General features: G+C 34.2%; 2 protein-coding genes across 13 annotated transcripts in view; both read right to left on the reverse strand.

The window, feature by feature from the left end:
* Nucleotides 1-480: 480 nt before the first annotated feature.
* On the reverse strand, nt 481-9147 carry crfb15 (cytokine receptor family member B15). 2 transcript variants are annotated; one of them, XM_079616147.1, is made up of 8 exons: nt 9057-9147; nt 8719-8896; nt 6291-6408; nt 5864-6030; nt 5093-5235; nt 4002-4161; nt 3578-3720; nt 481-1338 (listed from the first exon to the last, which is right to left on the reverse strand). In XM_079616147.1, the coding sequence occupies exons 2-8, from the start codon at nt 8798-8800 to the stop codon at nt 994-996; spliced, it is 1158 nt and encodes a 385-aa protein (XP_079472273.1). In that variant the 5' UTR covers nt 8801-8896; nt 9057-9147; the 3' UTR covers nt 481-993. The 2 variants fall into 2 exon arrangements, with proteins under 2 accessions (XP_079472273.1, XP_079472274.1); XM_079616148.1 differs by having other exon boundaries at nt 8719-8802; nt 9057-9127.
* A 775-nt stretch (nt 9148-9922) lies between these two features.
* The window catches only part of dmd (dystrophin), a 99450-nt gene continuing 92421 nt past the window's right edge, over nt 9923-16951 (reverse strand). For 6 of the 11 annotated variants that reach the window (XM_079615155.1, XM_079615154.1, XM_079615150.1 and 3 more), the window contains 2 exons: nt 15043-15135; nt 9929-12143 (listed from right to left, as the gene is read on the reverse strand). In XM_079615155.1, coding sequence (XP_079471281.1) covers nt 12046-12143; nt 15043-15135 — 191 coding nt within the window. In that variant the 3' untranslated portion in view covers nt 9929-12045. Of the gene's footprint in view, nt 12144-13508; nt 13535-15042; nt 15136-16951 lie in introns of all 11 variants that reach the window. The other 5 variants (XM_079615159.1, XM_079615158.1, XM_079615157.1 and 2 more) reach the window with 1 other exon arrangement.

Below are 16951 nucleotides of genomic sequence, written 5' to 3' on the forward strand. Positions count from 1 at the left end.
AACTTGTTTTTTTCCTTCTTATTTCTATGTTGTTTCACCTACCTATCTTTTATATATGAAATTATAATGAAAAATACATTTGAAATTGCATCCCCCTTTTAAAAAATCCCATAGAAACAGTGCCAAACAATTACCGGTATATACAATTATTATAGACCAATTATTATCAACACCGCAAATTAAGTTGTTAAAAAATAATAATAATAATAATACACATTTATTACGTTATATTTTGTGTTGTATTACCTATAAATAACAAAAACACGAATTAACTGCGAACGGCTTTGACATCTTTCTCTCTTCTGACAAACGTAATCAATGTTCTTTTGGAAAGTCGTGGAAACTTTATTATGGTTTTTTTTCTGTATTGGAGCAAGTGAAAATACAAATATTATATTTGCAATTATGACGAAATGTGAATAGACTCCGTTTATATGTATTTATAATAGAAAAAAATATATACATTTGAAGTTGCTCAAAAATATTTATTTATTTATTTCATGAAACCAAAAAATTGACAAATATTTTTATAGACCTAAATTATATTTTGTACAATTATTACAAATACCATTTAACTATTGCAGAACAGATGCATGCGTGAAGCTCAGTGCTAACAACATCATAAAACTGTGTTATAACTTAATTAACTGCATGGGCTAACAGAGAAGTGTAATTCAAGGAACTCTGTTTCACTTTACATTTCACAATAATAGCAATACAACCATACAATAAGTTTCTCAAAAAAGTACATTCGGTCTAATATCAGCATGAGTAAACAGCATTTTATGCAAGGAATTATATATATTCAACAGACAGCCATTTCACCACAGCATATGCATATATATATATATATATATATATTAATTTTGTTTTAATTTTATTATTATTATTATATTTGCTGCAGAAAATGTGATTATTCTTAAGTAAATACATTTCAGCTTGTTGGTGACTTCAGCAAATACATTCAGTTGATCAGCTCAGAGCTTGTGACTGCTATACGTTGTAGTAACAAGGTTGAGTGCTAGTGGAGCATCCAAAGTGGGGTTGATTCAAATGAGTCAGTAGTGTGTTATTCGAGCATAACGGGTAGAGATGATTAGGGTAAAATGATGGTGCAGGTTTCATGTGTATGAGCCGTTTGTAGTCCTCTTCCGCCTCTTGTATTGGGCCAAAATCACAGTCTAACCCAGAGTCCTTGTCCTCTGAGATCTTGCTTTTCTCACTGAGCGCTTCATAAAGATGGTCTTTAGATATGGCACTGATTTTATCATGCTGTTCTTTCAGGTGTGGAGAATGTTGGGTTGCCTCAGGATTCCAAAATGATGGTACGAATAGATTCTAGAAGGAATCAGTATTAAAAATATGGTTTAAACAGTGTTGTTATTCTTGACAAAGCATATATAAAAAACATTTTCAGTAAAGCTGAAATAAAATAACTGAAATATGTTTAAATTGGCTCCCACTTTATATTAAGTGTCCTTAAATACAATGTACTAACATTTATAGGTACAATATTTAACTTTCTTTTGTTAAAAAAGAGTCACTACATCATCAATCCTTCTTCCAAAAAGTGTTTTGTCCTTAAAACAACCCTTAACGTTAGTTTTCAAAACTGTTCAAGTCACCGAGTGTTCGTTGATGATTAAAAACAAATATATCGGCGTAATGTATGATTTCAATCCGTTTATTTTCTATAGTGGAACTATTTTTTCAGATACCTCACAACCGCGTATAAACTTCCGCTCGATATTTGAGTCTGAAGCGTTGGCACACTCCCGACCACTTGATGGCGACAATCCACCTTTCATAATCCATTTTAGATGTAATTTTTTTTTTTGTTTGTTTATTTCGCTAACTTACTCCGGGAACACAGTTGCTCTGCTCACGCTAGTCTTCTGATAGACAGAGAACCGAGCGAAAAGACCATAAAAGACTACAACCAAATGTAAACAGCCCCCTTTCCGTTTCCGGTAGCGCAGTAATATCAACGAGCAATGAGTCCTCCAACGGAAATCAATGGGATTTTGCAAAATGCCAAATAAAACACGACAGAAACTGTATTTCGCTACGCTACTTGTTTTTAATCGTCAACGAACACCACTAACCACTCGGTGAGTTGCACAGTTTTAAAAACGTACGTTAAGGGTTGTTTTAAGGACATGTTTGTGCATGGCCATAGACTCCCATTCTAAAGCGGTCATGGGCAATTCTAAAATAGTCAAAAAGTCGAGACAGGAACCATTGTCAAAATATCTTTGTCCACCACTCTTGTTCATCCAAAACAAACAACAAAATAGACTCAAAGTGTTAAATACCGGAATTATCCTTTAAATCAGGGTAAAGCACACTGAGAGTCTGAAATTCGCATCCGAAATTTTCGCACTTTGAAAAATAAATACGACCCCATGTTTTGTCAATCACGTGTGCACACTGCCTCCGAAACTTTCGCCCGTCATAATTTTTTGGGATCGGGTTCGTTCTCAAGCATTTTTCTCAACCGTAGCAAGCATTTTGAATGGTGTTTTGACTATTCAGAGCCACCGAATCACGAATACAAAAAAAAAACGCATACAAAATTTTTGGATTTAGTGTTACTCGCCCGTGCATGTCTTGTCATATTCGTAAATTGAGAAAAGATGCTCCAGCTACAGGGAATCACCCGTTTAAAAACAACAACAACAGAGGAGAGTCTGCTGGCTGTTTCAAATAAAATAATTTCCAATTCCAAAATTTCCACAAAAAAAAGAGAACAAGTCAGAGCTCGTAATAAAACAAGAATAAACATTAACTTGGCTTTTCGGACATGGCGAGACTAAGAGATTTGAAATGTTGTAAAAGATAAGCGGAGATAGTGTTTTTATTACTCAACAGGCTAGTATGGTATTTTATTGAACAGATGAATTGTCAATGCATGCAGTTCCAGTTTCAAAACTTATTGTGTACTATAAATGCATAATTTTGTACAATGCACTTATTGTGTACATACATGTTTTTACAACGTACTTATATTAAAAAATCTATAATTACACGGTTGACCTATAAATCTATAAAAACCTGTCCCTAACTTGCCCGTATCTCACCTCAATAGCAGAAAAAGTTTAAATAATACAACATGAACACAATAAATTGTACCTAACATTTGAATCTAAGAATTTTTGGTAACACTTTACAATAAGGTTCATTTATTAAACATTAGTTAATGTATTAACTAACATGAACTAACAATGAGCGATACATTTGTTACAGTATTTATTAATCTTTGTTAATGTTAGTTTATATGAATAAAGCTGTTCATTGTTTGTTCATGTTAGTTCACAGTGCATTAACTCATGTTAACAAGATTTTAATAAAGTATTAGTAAATGTTGAAATTAACATTAACAAAGATGAATAAATGCTGTATAAGTGCAGTTCATTATTTGTTAATGTTAACTAATGTAGTTAACTAATGTTAACTAATGAACCTTATTGTAAAGTGTTACCGAATTTTTTTATGTAAGTGTTAAAGACACCTAACATAAAGTGGGACTAATTGAAGTAGTAAATGAACTAAAATAAAAATGAAAATATAAAAATACCATGAGATGTTCTGGCAGGTTGGTTTTAGGGTACAGGTATTTGTATAATTTATAGATGAACCAGACGCCCAGGATTCCCAGAGCAAGAAGGATGGCCGCAGCCATCACACAGATGATGAGCACTGGTGTCACTGTCTCTGTCACTGTCACACACACACACACGCACACACACACACACACACATATGAAGGCATATTTTGTCCATAAAAAATATCATATTGTAAAGCACAATATTATCTATACATTTATATAGTTTTATATAGTACACTACATCTATATCAGTCTCAATAATAATATGGATGGTTGCAAATGATCCCTTAGATGCATAATTTTTAGCTTTTTTAAGTATAACATCAAACACTTTACACATTTATACATGTTACATTTCTTGATATGAGTGACAGGTGTTGGTGAAGACACTTACCAGGCATGCTGGTCACACACACAGGATCACTGAACTGTCCCAAATTTGTGAAGCCTGTGGAAAGCACCTTTGCCTGAGCACAAAATCTGCTCCATGAATGTAGTCCCTTAATAGTCAGGTTAACATCTTTGCTGGCTTCAGTAACCTTCCTCTCTATTGCCTATCAGGGACACAGATCATCTTATGGTTATTTTTAATATATGGATTATTTATTTGTGGCTCCACATCAGAATTTTTAAATGATGTTTAAATTTAAATGAGATAAAATATTCCTATTTGACACCAAGGTCTATATTAATATATCAGAGTTTGAACACACACTTTGAATTTGAGAATAAATTATGTTCTTTATATTATATGTAAAGATTTTTTCTTTTCAGTGGGGCTGTTCATAATTAAGCAAACACATACTTAAAATGGTCTATTCATCAAAACTTTATTATTTTTATTTTTGTGTCAATTAAAAAAACATACTGTTAACAGTGCTTTTTGGTACTTTTTATTAATAATTTGAAGTAGTTCATTAAATAAATTAAATTAATAAAAAAGTTATTTTATTTTTATTTTTATTTTCCATTTTAATTTTAATTAAAGCTTTAGTAATATTGTGTTTTTGTCATTTTTATTAGTTATTGTTTTTTTAATATTTCAATATTTTTTTAAATAATTTTTATTTCAGTTTTAGTTTTAATATTTATATATATATTTTTTAATAATTTTTATTTCAGTTTTAATTTTAGTTATTCGGCTAAATTAAAATGAGAAATGTTTTTAGCATTTTAAAAGTTGTTTAATTATTTTTTTTATATTTGACTTTATTTCGGCTGTTTATTTCAGGCAATGCTTTTTTTATGCTTTTGGCCGTTCATTTACACAACAACGGCATTTTGGGGGCCTGAAAACGCAAACTTCAAAGGGTGTATGTCATGCGCATGCGTATGCGTATAACGTGTTCATGCATGCATGCATATTGGGTTTTCAAGGGGTGTTTAAGTGTAGGCTACAGCAAATATGTCTAAGGATTCGAAATACGAACAGAATCCCTGAAGTAATGTACAGAATGATACAGAAGAATATAAGCGTTTTTATACCGTATCTTCGTCTTCGGTCCAATATCTGATGGCGTAGGTCACTTGTGAGAATATTTTTGAATGTTTCAGCACTGGGGGCTGGACATGAATATCCATGTTATTATTTCGGATGACAAGACGCACAGTAGGGGGTCCTATGATACCTACAGGGGAGCAAAACACTTTAAATAATTGTTACATATGAATGTTATATTGACTTAGAGGTGTAGTAAGTGATTTCTGAGAATTATTGAAGATAATGATGACAAAGAACGACAAGGAAGAACAAAAAATGAACATCCAGTATGAAGAATATATACACGCAGGTGTTCGCTGTTAATCACCAGCAGCACACACTCAAAACCAATGTTACTCGCGTCACGTATGAGCAGAAACAACACAACCCTTGCGTCAGTTTTCAGGCCTTCCTGCTTAAGTCTTTAACTTAAGTCTCGGCACTGGAAAGCTTTTCTAAAATTAACGCGGATCCTAAAGCTCTTGCCTGATCATAACCCTTTTTTTTCTAGTAATATTCCTCTGAGCTTTTCTCTTTTGTAATGTCTCTCAGCCATCTCTCTTTCTGCAGTCTTTCTTCAAATCTCCCTCTTGCTCACTCTCTCTCCTCACTCATCATGAGTGGACACGCCCCCTGCTGCTGATTGGCTACAAGTTTGCTGTGGCGCTCGGTCCGATCCACTTTCAGCATTGTTTCTCAGAAATCGTTTACTGCACCTTTAACACAAAAGAGCGTATAGCGCAAACTAAGAGCTGCGAATACAGATTCACACTTACTGTGCTTATTAGGCATAAATGGGGGTGCATTAACCCACTCAGAGAACCGCTCCTGATCCTCTGCCCGCACTTGGAAAATGTAAGTCCCAAATATAGCTGGCAGTTCTCCTGCATCACATTTCAGCTCTTTGGTGTTCACACAGAGGGAAGCGTTTTCACTTCTCAGGCTGCAAGGAGAGGGCCGAATGTATGTTAGGTAAATGTTAATAGGTAAATAATAGGCCTATTGTTTTCAACTTCTGCAAAAAGCTCAGAAGTATCAGATTCCAGTAGAACAATAGTGACTTTCAAAGCAATCAAACACATTATGATGGGTACATTTTATAATGGCATGCAAGCATTTGTTGCTAGCTAGTTTGCAAGCAATTTGTTTGCTATATTTTTCTTCCATGTTGGAGTGTTCAAGATGTATGTCGAGTGTACTTACATGTATCTCGCCGTGTATGTCACGTTGCTCGTGTTATTGTGTGGAGATGTCCATTCGATAACAGCACCCATATTGACGGAGGTCACCTTCACCTTCTGGGGTCCAGCCAGCTTTGTTTCTGAAGTAAAACAGAGTATCACCACAGTCAGTAATACATTATATAGAGAATTTTATAAAGAATTAATAATGTAATGTTTCCCCTGAGTTTCACATACAAGGTTTAAGCTAGTCCCAGACTAAAGTGCATGTTTGAGCTGTTTTAACTGAAAGCAACTTACACTGACGTATCTTAAAATATGTCACTTTCATTGTTTTGTCTCAAGATGCAGACCAGTCATGTTATTTTGCTAAGGCACTTTTATAAAAAGAAAAAAGGGGTAAGACAGAGAATTGGGATTCACCCCTGTCTGTGAAACCGGGCCATAAAGTATGTGGATGTTTAAGTATGAATGTCATTGCATTAGATTAGGGGTTCCCAAACTTTTTCATGCTAAAACCCACCTAGAGAAGTATGATCAAACTCGACACCCACAAAAAAAAAAAAAAATGAGGGGTGGGGAATGCATTTGTTCTCTTTTAGTTACCATGATCTTTTTCCACATTGTTACATTCAGTACAATAGGCAGGCCCAATGCTATTATAATTTGACAGTTGTGGTGCATCATGTCAGATATATGTAAATACAAGTTACGCCCACCAACAAACTTTGATAAATTGCATTTTTCATATTTCTGACATTGCATGAACAGGCCACATTACTTCGTGCTACATTTTTTTCCCCTCTCTGCTAGCCACCAGTGGGTCATGACCCAGTTAGAAACCCACGGCACTTAATAAAAACATTTCTGAAGAAACAAACAATGCTGTTCACAGAATTAACTTTAAAAGTTCACACAGGTGTCTTGCAGCAGTGCAACCACGGGTTATGTAAATGTTCCACTAACCTTTAACAACCAGACAATCAGTGTTAGAATACTTTTCAATCATTTTGAAAATATCTGTTGTTTTACCATTAAAAAGCTATGAATGTTTTGCTTGAGAAATGTAGTTTATAAAAAACTACACTATTCCTAATACAAAGACACTAAAAATAATGTGTTGGCTCAACATAAAAATAAAATAATGCAACACTCATCAATTTTTTGGATAAATGTATCAATCTTTTTGGCAACATCAAATGAAATTAAGTTCATCCAACAAACTATGCAGAGTTAGAAGAACCTAATTTGTAACTTTAAAAAAAATACTTCTTGTAGCCCTGGAAGCAATTTATCTGATCTATTTCATTTAAAATCGCCAGCTATCACAGTATGAACAAGTAAAATATTACTTGTCAATATGTAGCATTAGTGCAGTCATTGCTTACATAGTCAATGTAGTGTTTACCTTCATGTACTCTTCAGCACAATGGTAACCACAAAAACGTACAGGAACTCTTTTAGATGTCAAACACACACTAACAGCTATTTCCCCTTGACTAAAAAACAAGTACGATGATACTTAATTTCAATAATCATAAGTGTAATATACTTGAATAACATGAGGAGACGTTCGCAACTTTGTGAACCTTTACTGAACTCAATACATTACAATAAGCATGCTGAGAGCTATAAATCCACATGCCGAATCTCCCCAAGTTATCAATTTATTAAGTTACTAAATTTTTTGAAAAAATTTGAGTTTAAATTACATACAATATTAAGTTAATGTAATTATCAATATTATGATGACAAGACAAAATCTTTCAACTTCAAAGTTTGGTTACACTTTATTTTGATGGTCCACTTTAGACATTCTACAAAGTGACTTTGCAACTACATGTCAACTAAGTCTACGGTATTAGTAGATGTTAGCGTTCGGGTTAACAGAATAAGTTGTTGCACAGTTAGTAGAAGGTCTATTGGGGGAGCATCAAAATAAAGTTGTTACCAAAAGTACTGCACATTTTTTTAAGTCTAAATACAATATTTTTTAACATTATTAGGAAACTTTTCCTTCTTCTAAACAAAGACCAGATCTGTAAATGCAGTGGCCTGCACAAGTCGGCTCTTTTACAAAGAGATTTCTTGATCTCATCAGTCAAATGATCCAATCAGCTAAACTAGTCAACCACTGGGCCAGGGCAAAGGACAAAGGGCAAGATTTAAGTAATCCGACTCATTTAACTCACAATAGAGAGAACAGGAATCCAGGAAAATGCTGGAAACTCAATAATCATCATTTACACCTCAAATGAAATAGGTTCTTAAAATGTTCAACACTATAGTATCATACAATTCTTTGTAAAGGTCAGTCTTAATACTGTCAATGAAAATAAGTACAGTAATTGCAAACAAAAAATATTTAGTACTAAAAAACAAAAAAAATATTGTTTAATTTCAAAATATTACCTAAAAGCAATAATTATAAAGAAGCAAATAATACTGACCAGAATAGGTGGGGTGAACATCCTTGGTCACGAAGAATATGAGAGCCAACACCTTGAGCTTCACAAACATGACTGACAGCATCACTGATGAGGCAAGTAGAGTCGGGGAGGTTTTAAACTTCTGTCTATTTGTCACGTGCTCAAGAGGAACCAGGAGCAAATGACTCAACTGCTTCCTCTTTGAGACGGGGATAAAAAAAAACAACAACCACAAAACTTGTTTAGCTACAGACTAAGGTCATTAATTGACTATACTATACAAGGTTAAAATGCAAACATTCAACTGAACCTCGTAGTGCTAAGTGAGCTTGACTTTGCAAGAAATAAAATAGGCCTACCTCGTGTATTGACAAAAATTCACATCCTTGCAAAACATTTTTTTAAATAACGTTACATATCACTGGTAGCACAACTGTCAAAGAAGGAATCGCTAGTGTTTCCCCAATCCCATTACACAAACATCTGAATATCTTTTTTTCTTTTCCATTTACATAAACATGGACTTCTTTATGTATTACCTGTTTTCAGATAACACATAAAGCGAAGTCAACATACCGGATTGGCCAACCAGAATTAAGTATTCAACAGAGCCGTGAAATGATAAAAGAAATACTGAGAGCAATTCTGCTGACTAGTAAAATGGTATTTATTTGTGTAATGTATTTTTGCTTTATTTTGTCCGATGTCAACACTGAAATAAATGTGAATGTTTATGTAGACTGATAAACTAAACTTTCATTAAGTCACGTTTTAACAACAATTTCTATTGTGTGTGAATATAGCCTAGTGACATTAATTCTTGGACAGTAAAATTCTTGACTAGCAGGGAAAAACCAGGGAAACTCCTGTGGTTTGGAAGTTTACAGACTCAACACTGCCCCGAATGGCAACTGTGTAACTTACCTCGCCATTCAGTTGTCTTTTTGAAGCATTTAAGTGTCAAATTATTTGATACATTTCCATTGATCAACTGATAAAATAATAAAAAAAATCTCTAAATCTCGAGATTGTAATATTAAGCAGGTAAGATATAAGCATTTCATACAAATCATGATATTTTTTTTAAGCCACACGAAATGGCTAAATATCTAACATTTAATTTCTCCTATACATTTTCATAAGAGATATTGAGTATTTCAGATGATAATGCAATCATATACTTGCTTTTTGGCAAAGTGAATCCATAATGAAACAGACAAATGTTGGCCATAATGTGTTTCCATTTTTATCAACTAATGCAGTGGCGAGTTAAGAAAACCACAATTACATTTCATTGTCTGGTAAAATATTCCTTTTGTAATTACAAATAAAATGTAGGATTTCAGAACAAGAGTTAGAATCAAACATCTCAGAAATAAATATGCAGTACTCTGGACATGCTCATCTCCCAAGGTGCAAAACTCTTTTGTAATTGTAACGGTCATAAATTGTGCATACATATACATTATGATCATTTATTTCGATATATTTGTTCACACAAAGCATAAAGGTTTAATAAAAAGACACAAAAACAAACTAAGATGTGTTAAAAAAAACAATGTAGAGCGTCATATTTTGTATCGTTTCGTCATCTCAAGTGGATTTCTGTAAACCGTGCTATTGTTTGCTTGCATTTTTAGATGTCAACATCAATAAATAACCTCAGATGAACATTTAAAAGTCAGACATCGGAAAACTAGAACAATGACAACATGGCCCTTCATGTACGATTCATTCCAGTATTACAAGATGGTGATTATTATTAGAGGTTAATCGTTAGGATATTTGTCTTTAGTTTCAAACTTAACGATTAAACACCCTAATTCTGTCAAAAATCTTTTTCTCTTATTTTGTTACTTACAGAAATATAACTAACACCATACGATCCAAGCAGTAGATAAATAATCATTCTGGTACAAGGGTTCAAATGTCTCTAGCAGGAGACTGTGGACAATATTCTGGCCAGGAAGTTGTCGTTAATTCATAAATATTATGATTACGATTCTTATTGCTCCATTAATAAACATGGACAGAGCATGGAGGACGGGCATTTCTGTGAGGTAGACAGTATTTAGCCTTACAGGTGCAGTAAGCGATATCTGAGAAACGCTGCTGAAAGTGGATCAGACCGAGCGCCACAACACACTCGCAGCCAATCAGCAGCAGGGGGCGTGTCCACTCATGATGGGGGAGGAGAGAAAGAGAGAGAGCAAGAGGGAGATTTGAAGAAAGACTGTAGAAAGAGAGATGGCTGAGAGACATTACAAAAGAGAAAAGCGCAGAAGTGATATTCCTCGAAGCTTTTCTCTTTTGTAATGATCAGGCAAGAGCTTTAGGAAACATGGAAATGGACACAGAGGTTGTGTTTTTGCTCATACGTAACATTGGTTTTGAGTGTGTGCTTCCAGCGATTAACAACGAACTCATGCTTGTACACTCTAAAAAAGGCTGGGTTGTTTTAACCCAATTTTAGGTCAAATTTGGACAAACCCAGCCATTGGGTTAAATTTCTAAATTGCATTTTTGATCCAACTTTTGGGTTTGTCCATATTTGACCCAAAATTGGGTTGAAACAAACCAGCATTTTTTTAGAGTGTATATACTTGAGTATTGTATGTTCTTTTTTTAACCTTCCTTGTCGTTCGTTCATTATCTTCGCCTTATTTTCCCTTGCTTCTGTTATGATAAAGAGACATCCTCTCTAGCATTGCGTGTTTGTGCATTTTGGTGGCGGAGCAAAGAAGGGAGGGCTGTGTTTGTTTGGGTCAATTTCAAATATCAACGTTTCTCAGAAATCACTTACTGCACCTTTAATCAGGACATCGGTTTTCTTTTCATGATGACTGCAGTACAGGCGGCTTACATACAGAAAAAAACTCAACGAACATACAGACACACAAAGACATGTTTCATACACTCTTTTTGCACACGCTAACGCACACACACAGATAATGGACTTGCCTTTTAATATGCATTTGTTATTTTGTTACAAACAAAATTAGTTTATAAAGCACCCCTGCAAATACTCAGTCACCCATTTAGATAAAACACTTTTAAAATGCGCTCCACTTTGTACAAAGACATGGCACGCAATGTTACATGTTATCACGCACCTTTCGTTCTGTTTTTGTACAATTGCATAGAAGTTTAAAAACCTTTTTTATTTATTTATTTATTAATAAACAATTCTAGACTCTCCGTAAGAAACTACTGAAACTACTAAAGATCAAATCTACAATGTGGAACCGCGATCCTTCAGAAAAATAGATTTTTATTGATATTCCCATTGTAAACATATCCTGTCCAGTTGTTGACACTACAAAAGCATGCAACGAGGAGAAGACATCTTCAGTCTAAATCCTGCTCCTCGGTTATTACATTAACCAACGACTCCATGGCATGTCCAATGTTATCGACCATGTGGAAAAGACTTCCCACATTAGGACCTGCGGGAGACGGAAAAACAGTTTTCATGTCAGAGTCTGAACACGCAATGCAACAATACATTATATGTAAAACTGCTAAATGTAGAGGCTGTACAGACCGAATACAAATTTCAGATAGTTAGGGTGTTTATTTGCACAATCTTATATCGTTGCATAGTAAGCTGACACCAAATATGAATGCATTCAATGGCATTCCTTTATTTGGTGTTCGGTTAGGCAGTCAATTTGATATCAAAACCAGAGAAAGCCAGATAGAGTAAAAATGTGTAAATGTGGGATTTTTGTGTTGACAGTAGGGATATGAGGATTGAGGAACAATAATAAGATGTATATTAGAGCTGCACCACTAATCGCTAAAAGATCGCAATCTCAATTCAAACACCAACGCGATCTTGTTTCTAGCGTCTCTTAAACCTTTGACAAAATCACACTGGAACATTCAGAACTGCGTTGGCGCCACCGCTGACCCAGAGAGAGCACTTGTCATGTATAGGTATGAAACAACCACACAGTATTATTATTTATATGTATATTTTATCACAGAAGCACTGGGATAAGAGTTTATAGTTGGAATATAAAACGGATGTCTACAGTAGAGATCAACATTTTTACAGTTAACTACGCAAAGTGATATGGAACTGTAACGGGGTCAAGACCTGCCCGGAACTACTTTAGCCGTGCGTTTCCCTGAAAATAATGCACACCTTAGAACGTTCGTCAACCAATCAGATACAAGCATTTAACGGCCCTGTAGTATAAAACAGAGTAAATCACCTTTTGAAAGAAAAAAAACTTTCAAACAAAGATTCTATCAATTACATAGTCACTTATCACATTGTCACTTGTCGCCACCTGGTGTCATAACAGTTAAAAAATGCTGATTAATCCAGTGAATCATTAATTCAAACTTATTTTAAATAGACCATAGCCATTAACATTTTTCCAGAACCTCTAGCAAATCACGTTATTTTGTTTAGTTGTCTGTTCAGAATTGTGGAAGAACCACAATCTCTATTTAAAACAGAAAAAATCGTGCCGCTCTAATAAATATAATAAGAAAATGTATCTTGAGCAGCATCAATGTATGATACAGAGAGAAATGTATCTGAATGATCATGTGACACTGTTGACTGGAGTAATGATGCTGAAAATCACAAAAGACAGTTGTCTATTTAAAATACATTTTAATATATATACAAATAGAAAACGTATTTTAGATTGTTGTGTTATTTCATAATATATTTTGTATCATATCTTTTTTTAAACAAATAAACACCTCCTTGTTGAACAAACTTCAAATCATGGTGTTAAGTGGACAAGTACGGGAAAGAGTAAAAAGAGAAAAGAGTTAGTAACAATACTAACCTCTCATGGGTTTAGCCGTCCACCTCCTTAGACACAGAGGAAAACAGGAAATAAGAAATATCAGTAAAGGTGGAGTAGAGAGAGGCAGTTAGGCTGAATCTAAACAGAATGTGTTCTGTAGCAAGCAAGCACTGTTCACCAGAACAAGCTGTTTAGCTTCCATAAAATCCTTTCTGATGATTATTATTGTTATTATGCATTTGCAATTCTGTGCTTGCCCACAACACATACGCTGTTAAGAGTCACTGTTAAAAAGAATGTGTAAAAAACACTTGTTAAGAAGACAGGAATGTCAATATTCAATATCAATATCACCCAATAATTTCTCAGTTGTTTTAGGTTAATTACTTAGACTCATTCTGTATATTAAAAGGTGGATTTTCATATTTTATCATTTGAAAACATCTCCCATCATCAATTAGCAATGGGAAAAGTAGAAGCATAAGAAACAAAGGGGCATTTAGCAACTTAATCATGCAAAGAGTAGAAAAGCAGTGGATCGGAAAAATGTACAGGCGGTGGTTCAAAATTAATCTGTAGTACTTTACAATAAGATCTCATTTGTTAACATTAATAAATGCATTAACTAGCAATGCACATTTTTTTACAGCATTTATTAACCTTTGATTATGTTAGTTGAGTGTTCATGTTAATTTACAGTGCAATAACTTAAGACAACTTTTTGATCGTAATGTATTCGTAAATGCTGAGATTTACAATAAGATAAAATAAATTGAACAAAAATAAGTATTGTTCATGTTAACAAATGTAATTTATTAAATGCATTATTGTAAATTGTTACCAATTCATCTTTTTCGCCATATTGCTCAAAACATAATCTAAAGTATTACTGACATCTTGAATTGACTGTCAATCTGTAATTACTGCCACCTTAAACAACTGCAATACATGTACAGAATAGTGATAAAGTGCCCCTATTATGCTTCTACAAATATTACCTTTCATGTAGTGTTTAATACAGCGGTTTGTGAATGTAAAAGGTTTGCAAAGCTTCATTTGAGTTTTTGTCTCCCAAAAGAAAGAACCAAAATGTCCACAAATGTCTACTTTGACCCTTAAACACTAGTTGTAGCTGAGGCCTGGAAGAGTTTGGTTCATGTAGTCAACATGTAGAGAAGAAGATGTTTCTGCACTGCGAAAGGATGTGAAGAGGCATGAACTGTTTGCATCAATGTGTATACAAGTGCTGAGAAAGCCTCCGGAGCTGAAATTCGGATATGGTCATTTCATTTCAGACACGCGCTGCAAAGCGGTCGACCAATCACAACAGACTGAGGCGTCTGACCAATCAGAGCAGAGCAGGCTCTCAGAAAGGAGCGGTTTAGAGAGACTGAATCATTGATTGAACAGTTTCAGATACTGTGAGAAAAGAAGATTGGATGGTAGGAGACTTTCAAAATGAAATTAAGAAACTTTAAATAGCGTAACAGGGGCACTTTAATACTTTTTTTGCCAGTTTAAGACCATCTGCATCAGTTCCTCCTCGTACCACACAGTGTAGATGGAGTCTCACCTTGGCTGTGAGGAAAGGAATTGTTGAGCTGCTCGATGACGTCCTCTAATCCAGTGCTTGCATCCTGGGAGGGACTGGACAGCTCATCATCACCTGAAACACACAGCAGTGACCCAATTACAACTGAGAACTGACCTTAAAAACGCTGGAAGTTGTCCTGCCGCCCATGACATCTCATGTTCAAACAGAGACAGTGTTTGCTTCCTGTATTATTGACTTAAAGGATAATATTGAAGGTGATGTTGAGGACTTTCATACAGAGTACAACACACACATTTCCCCCCCCACAAATGTTAAAGGTGCATTGTGTATATTTAAGAGGATCTATTGGCAGAAATTCAATATCATATACATAATGTTTTCAGTGGTGTATAAAGACCTTACATAATGAACCGTTATGTTTTTATTACATTTCTATCGACATACACCGCGGGTCCCCTTACTAATAGCCATTTTGCACCGACATGTTTCTACAGTAGCCCTAAACGGACAAAAGTGTTTTGTCACTATGTTGTTCTTCGTGCAAAGAAGCTAACAAAAGTCAGCGAATAAAACGCTGACACAATGATGAAAAAGTAGCAATAATATTTGCAAAAACATTGTTTTACTGAATAATTAAGTATAGCTATTTTCTTAATTTATCTTTGTAAAGAAACCTCATTGCTTGACTGGCTACTCTCTGCCGTCTCAGACGATGACATCTTTTCCTGTCGGAAAATACTCTTCTTCGAGACTTGTCACATGGAAATAAAAAATCAACACCACTTTTGTTTTTTGACAAAGTCATAAAAACAGATAAAGCCAAAAAAAATAAAAAGTAATTATAAAAGAAAGCCATTATAAAACATCACTATTCACTAAAAATGTGAGATCATGGTCAACTTTTCTTTTAAATGTGTATGAGAATCATGGTTGCCACGGTAGGAATGAACCTAGAAATAAATGAATGCTCTGGTTTCTGTTAAACACAAACAATAACTGTACAAAATAAACAGTTAAAATATTAACTAAGAGGTTATAGTGTGTAAAAAAAAAACGTTTAAGCATTTGGGGACTTGATAGATAAGAAAAAAAAATAGGTTGAAAAATATGTTTAAGGTGCTGTAGTTGCTCTGTAGTTTTACACCTTTTGCTTTTTTGCAGTCTTGTCTTGTGATGAATATGCTTTAAAAGATCACAGCTTCAAAAAATTAAAAAAACACATATCGTAATAACAAGAATTAGAAAATGTTGTGTGAAATCATTTCATATGAAGTACAGTACATCACACTACAGAAAACTGATGCCTTTTGAAATGGTCAACTACCCAAATACCTCAATATTAAAAGGCATCCTTTTATACAGAATTGTATTTTTTTTTTTTTAACTATCATAATTTGAGTACATTTATATTGAAAAATATAACTTATAGCATTTAAACCTATAAACCTATTAAACCTACATTCCAGTTCCAGGTATGTATGACAACTCATAACGTAAGGTGAATCTTTCATGTAGATAAATTAAGAAATACAATATAGGAAGGCATTATAGATAATCTGAATCACAAACATCAGACTGCACTTGTAAAATGAATGGTGGCAATTTTTGGACCCTTGTTGGACTGTTTTCTCCCTCAAAAGACAACAAATAAGATGTTGGCTAGCAGTTAAGGGCAAAAAAACACTTCTTTTGTATTCACACAAATAAAAGCTGTGTTCCTTTTTGTTTGGCACAGATAAGAACATTTTTAAGCCTCTTTTTATCGGTTCTGAAAATCTTTTGCTGAAACCAGCCTGGGCTTCAAGCCAAGTCTTACAATGAAAGCTTCACAAGTAAAGTTATTGAACATAGTTTGACTAAGTTAACTGACATGAATTGTAATTAAGAAATGAATATTTTCATTTTAACAGTGGTCAGAAAGAGGGGA

The sequence above is a fragment of the Phoxinus phoxinus genome, assembly GCF_949152265.1.
Source record: "Phoxinus phoxinus genome assembly, chromosome: 6".
Classification (NCBI taxonomy): domain Eukaryota; kingdom Metazoa; phylum Chordata; class Actinopteri; order Cypriniformes; family Leuciscidae; genus Phoxinus; species Phoxinus phoxinus.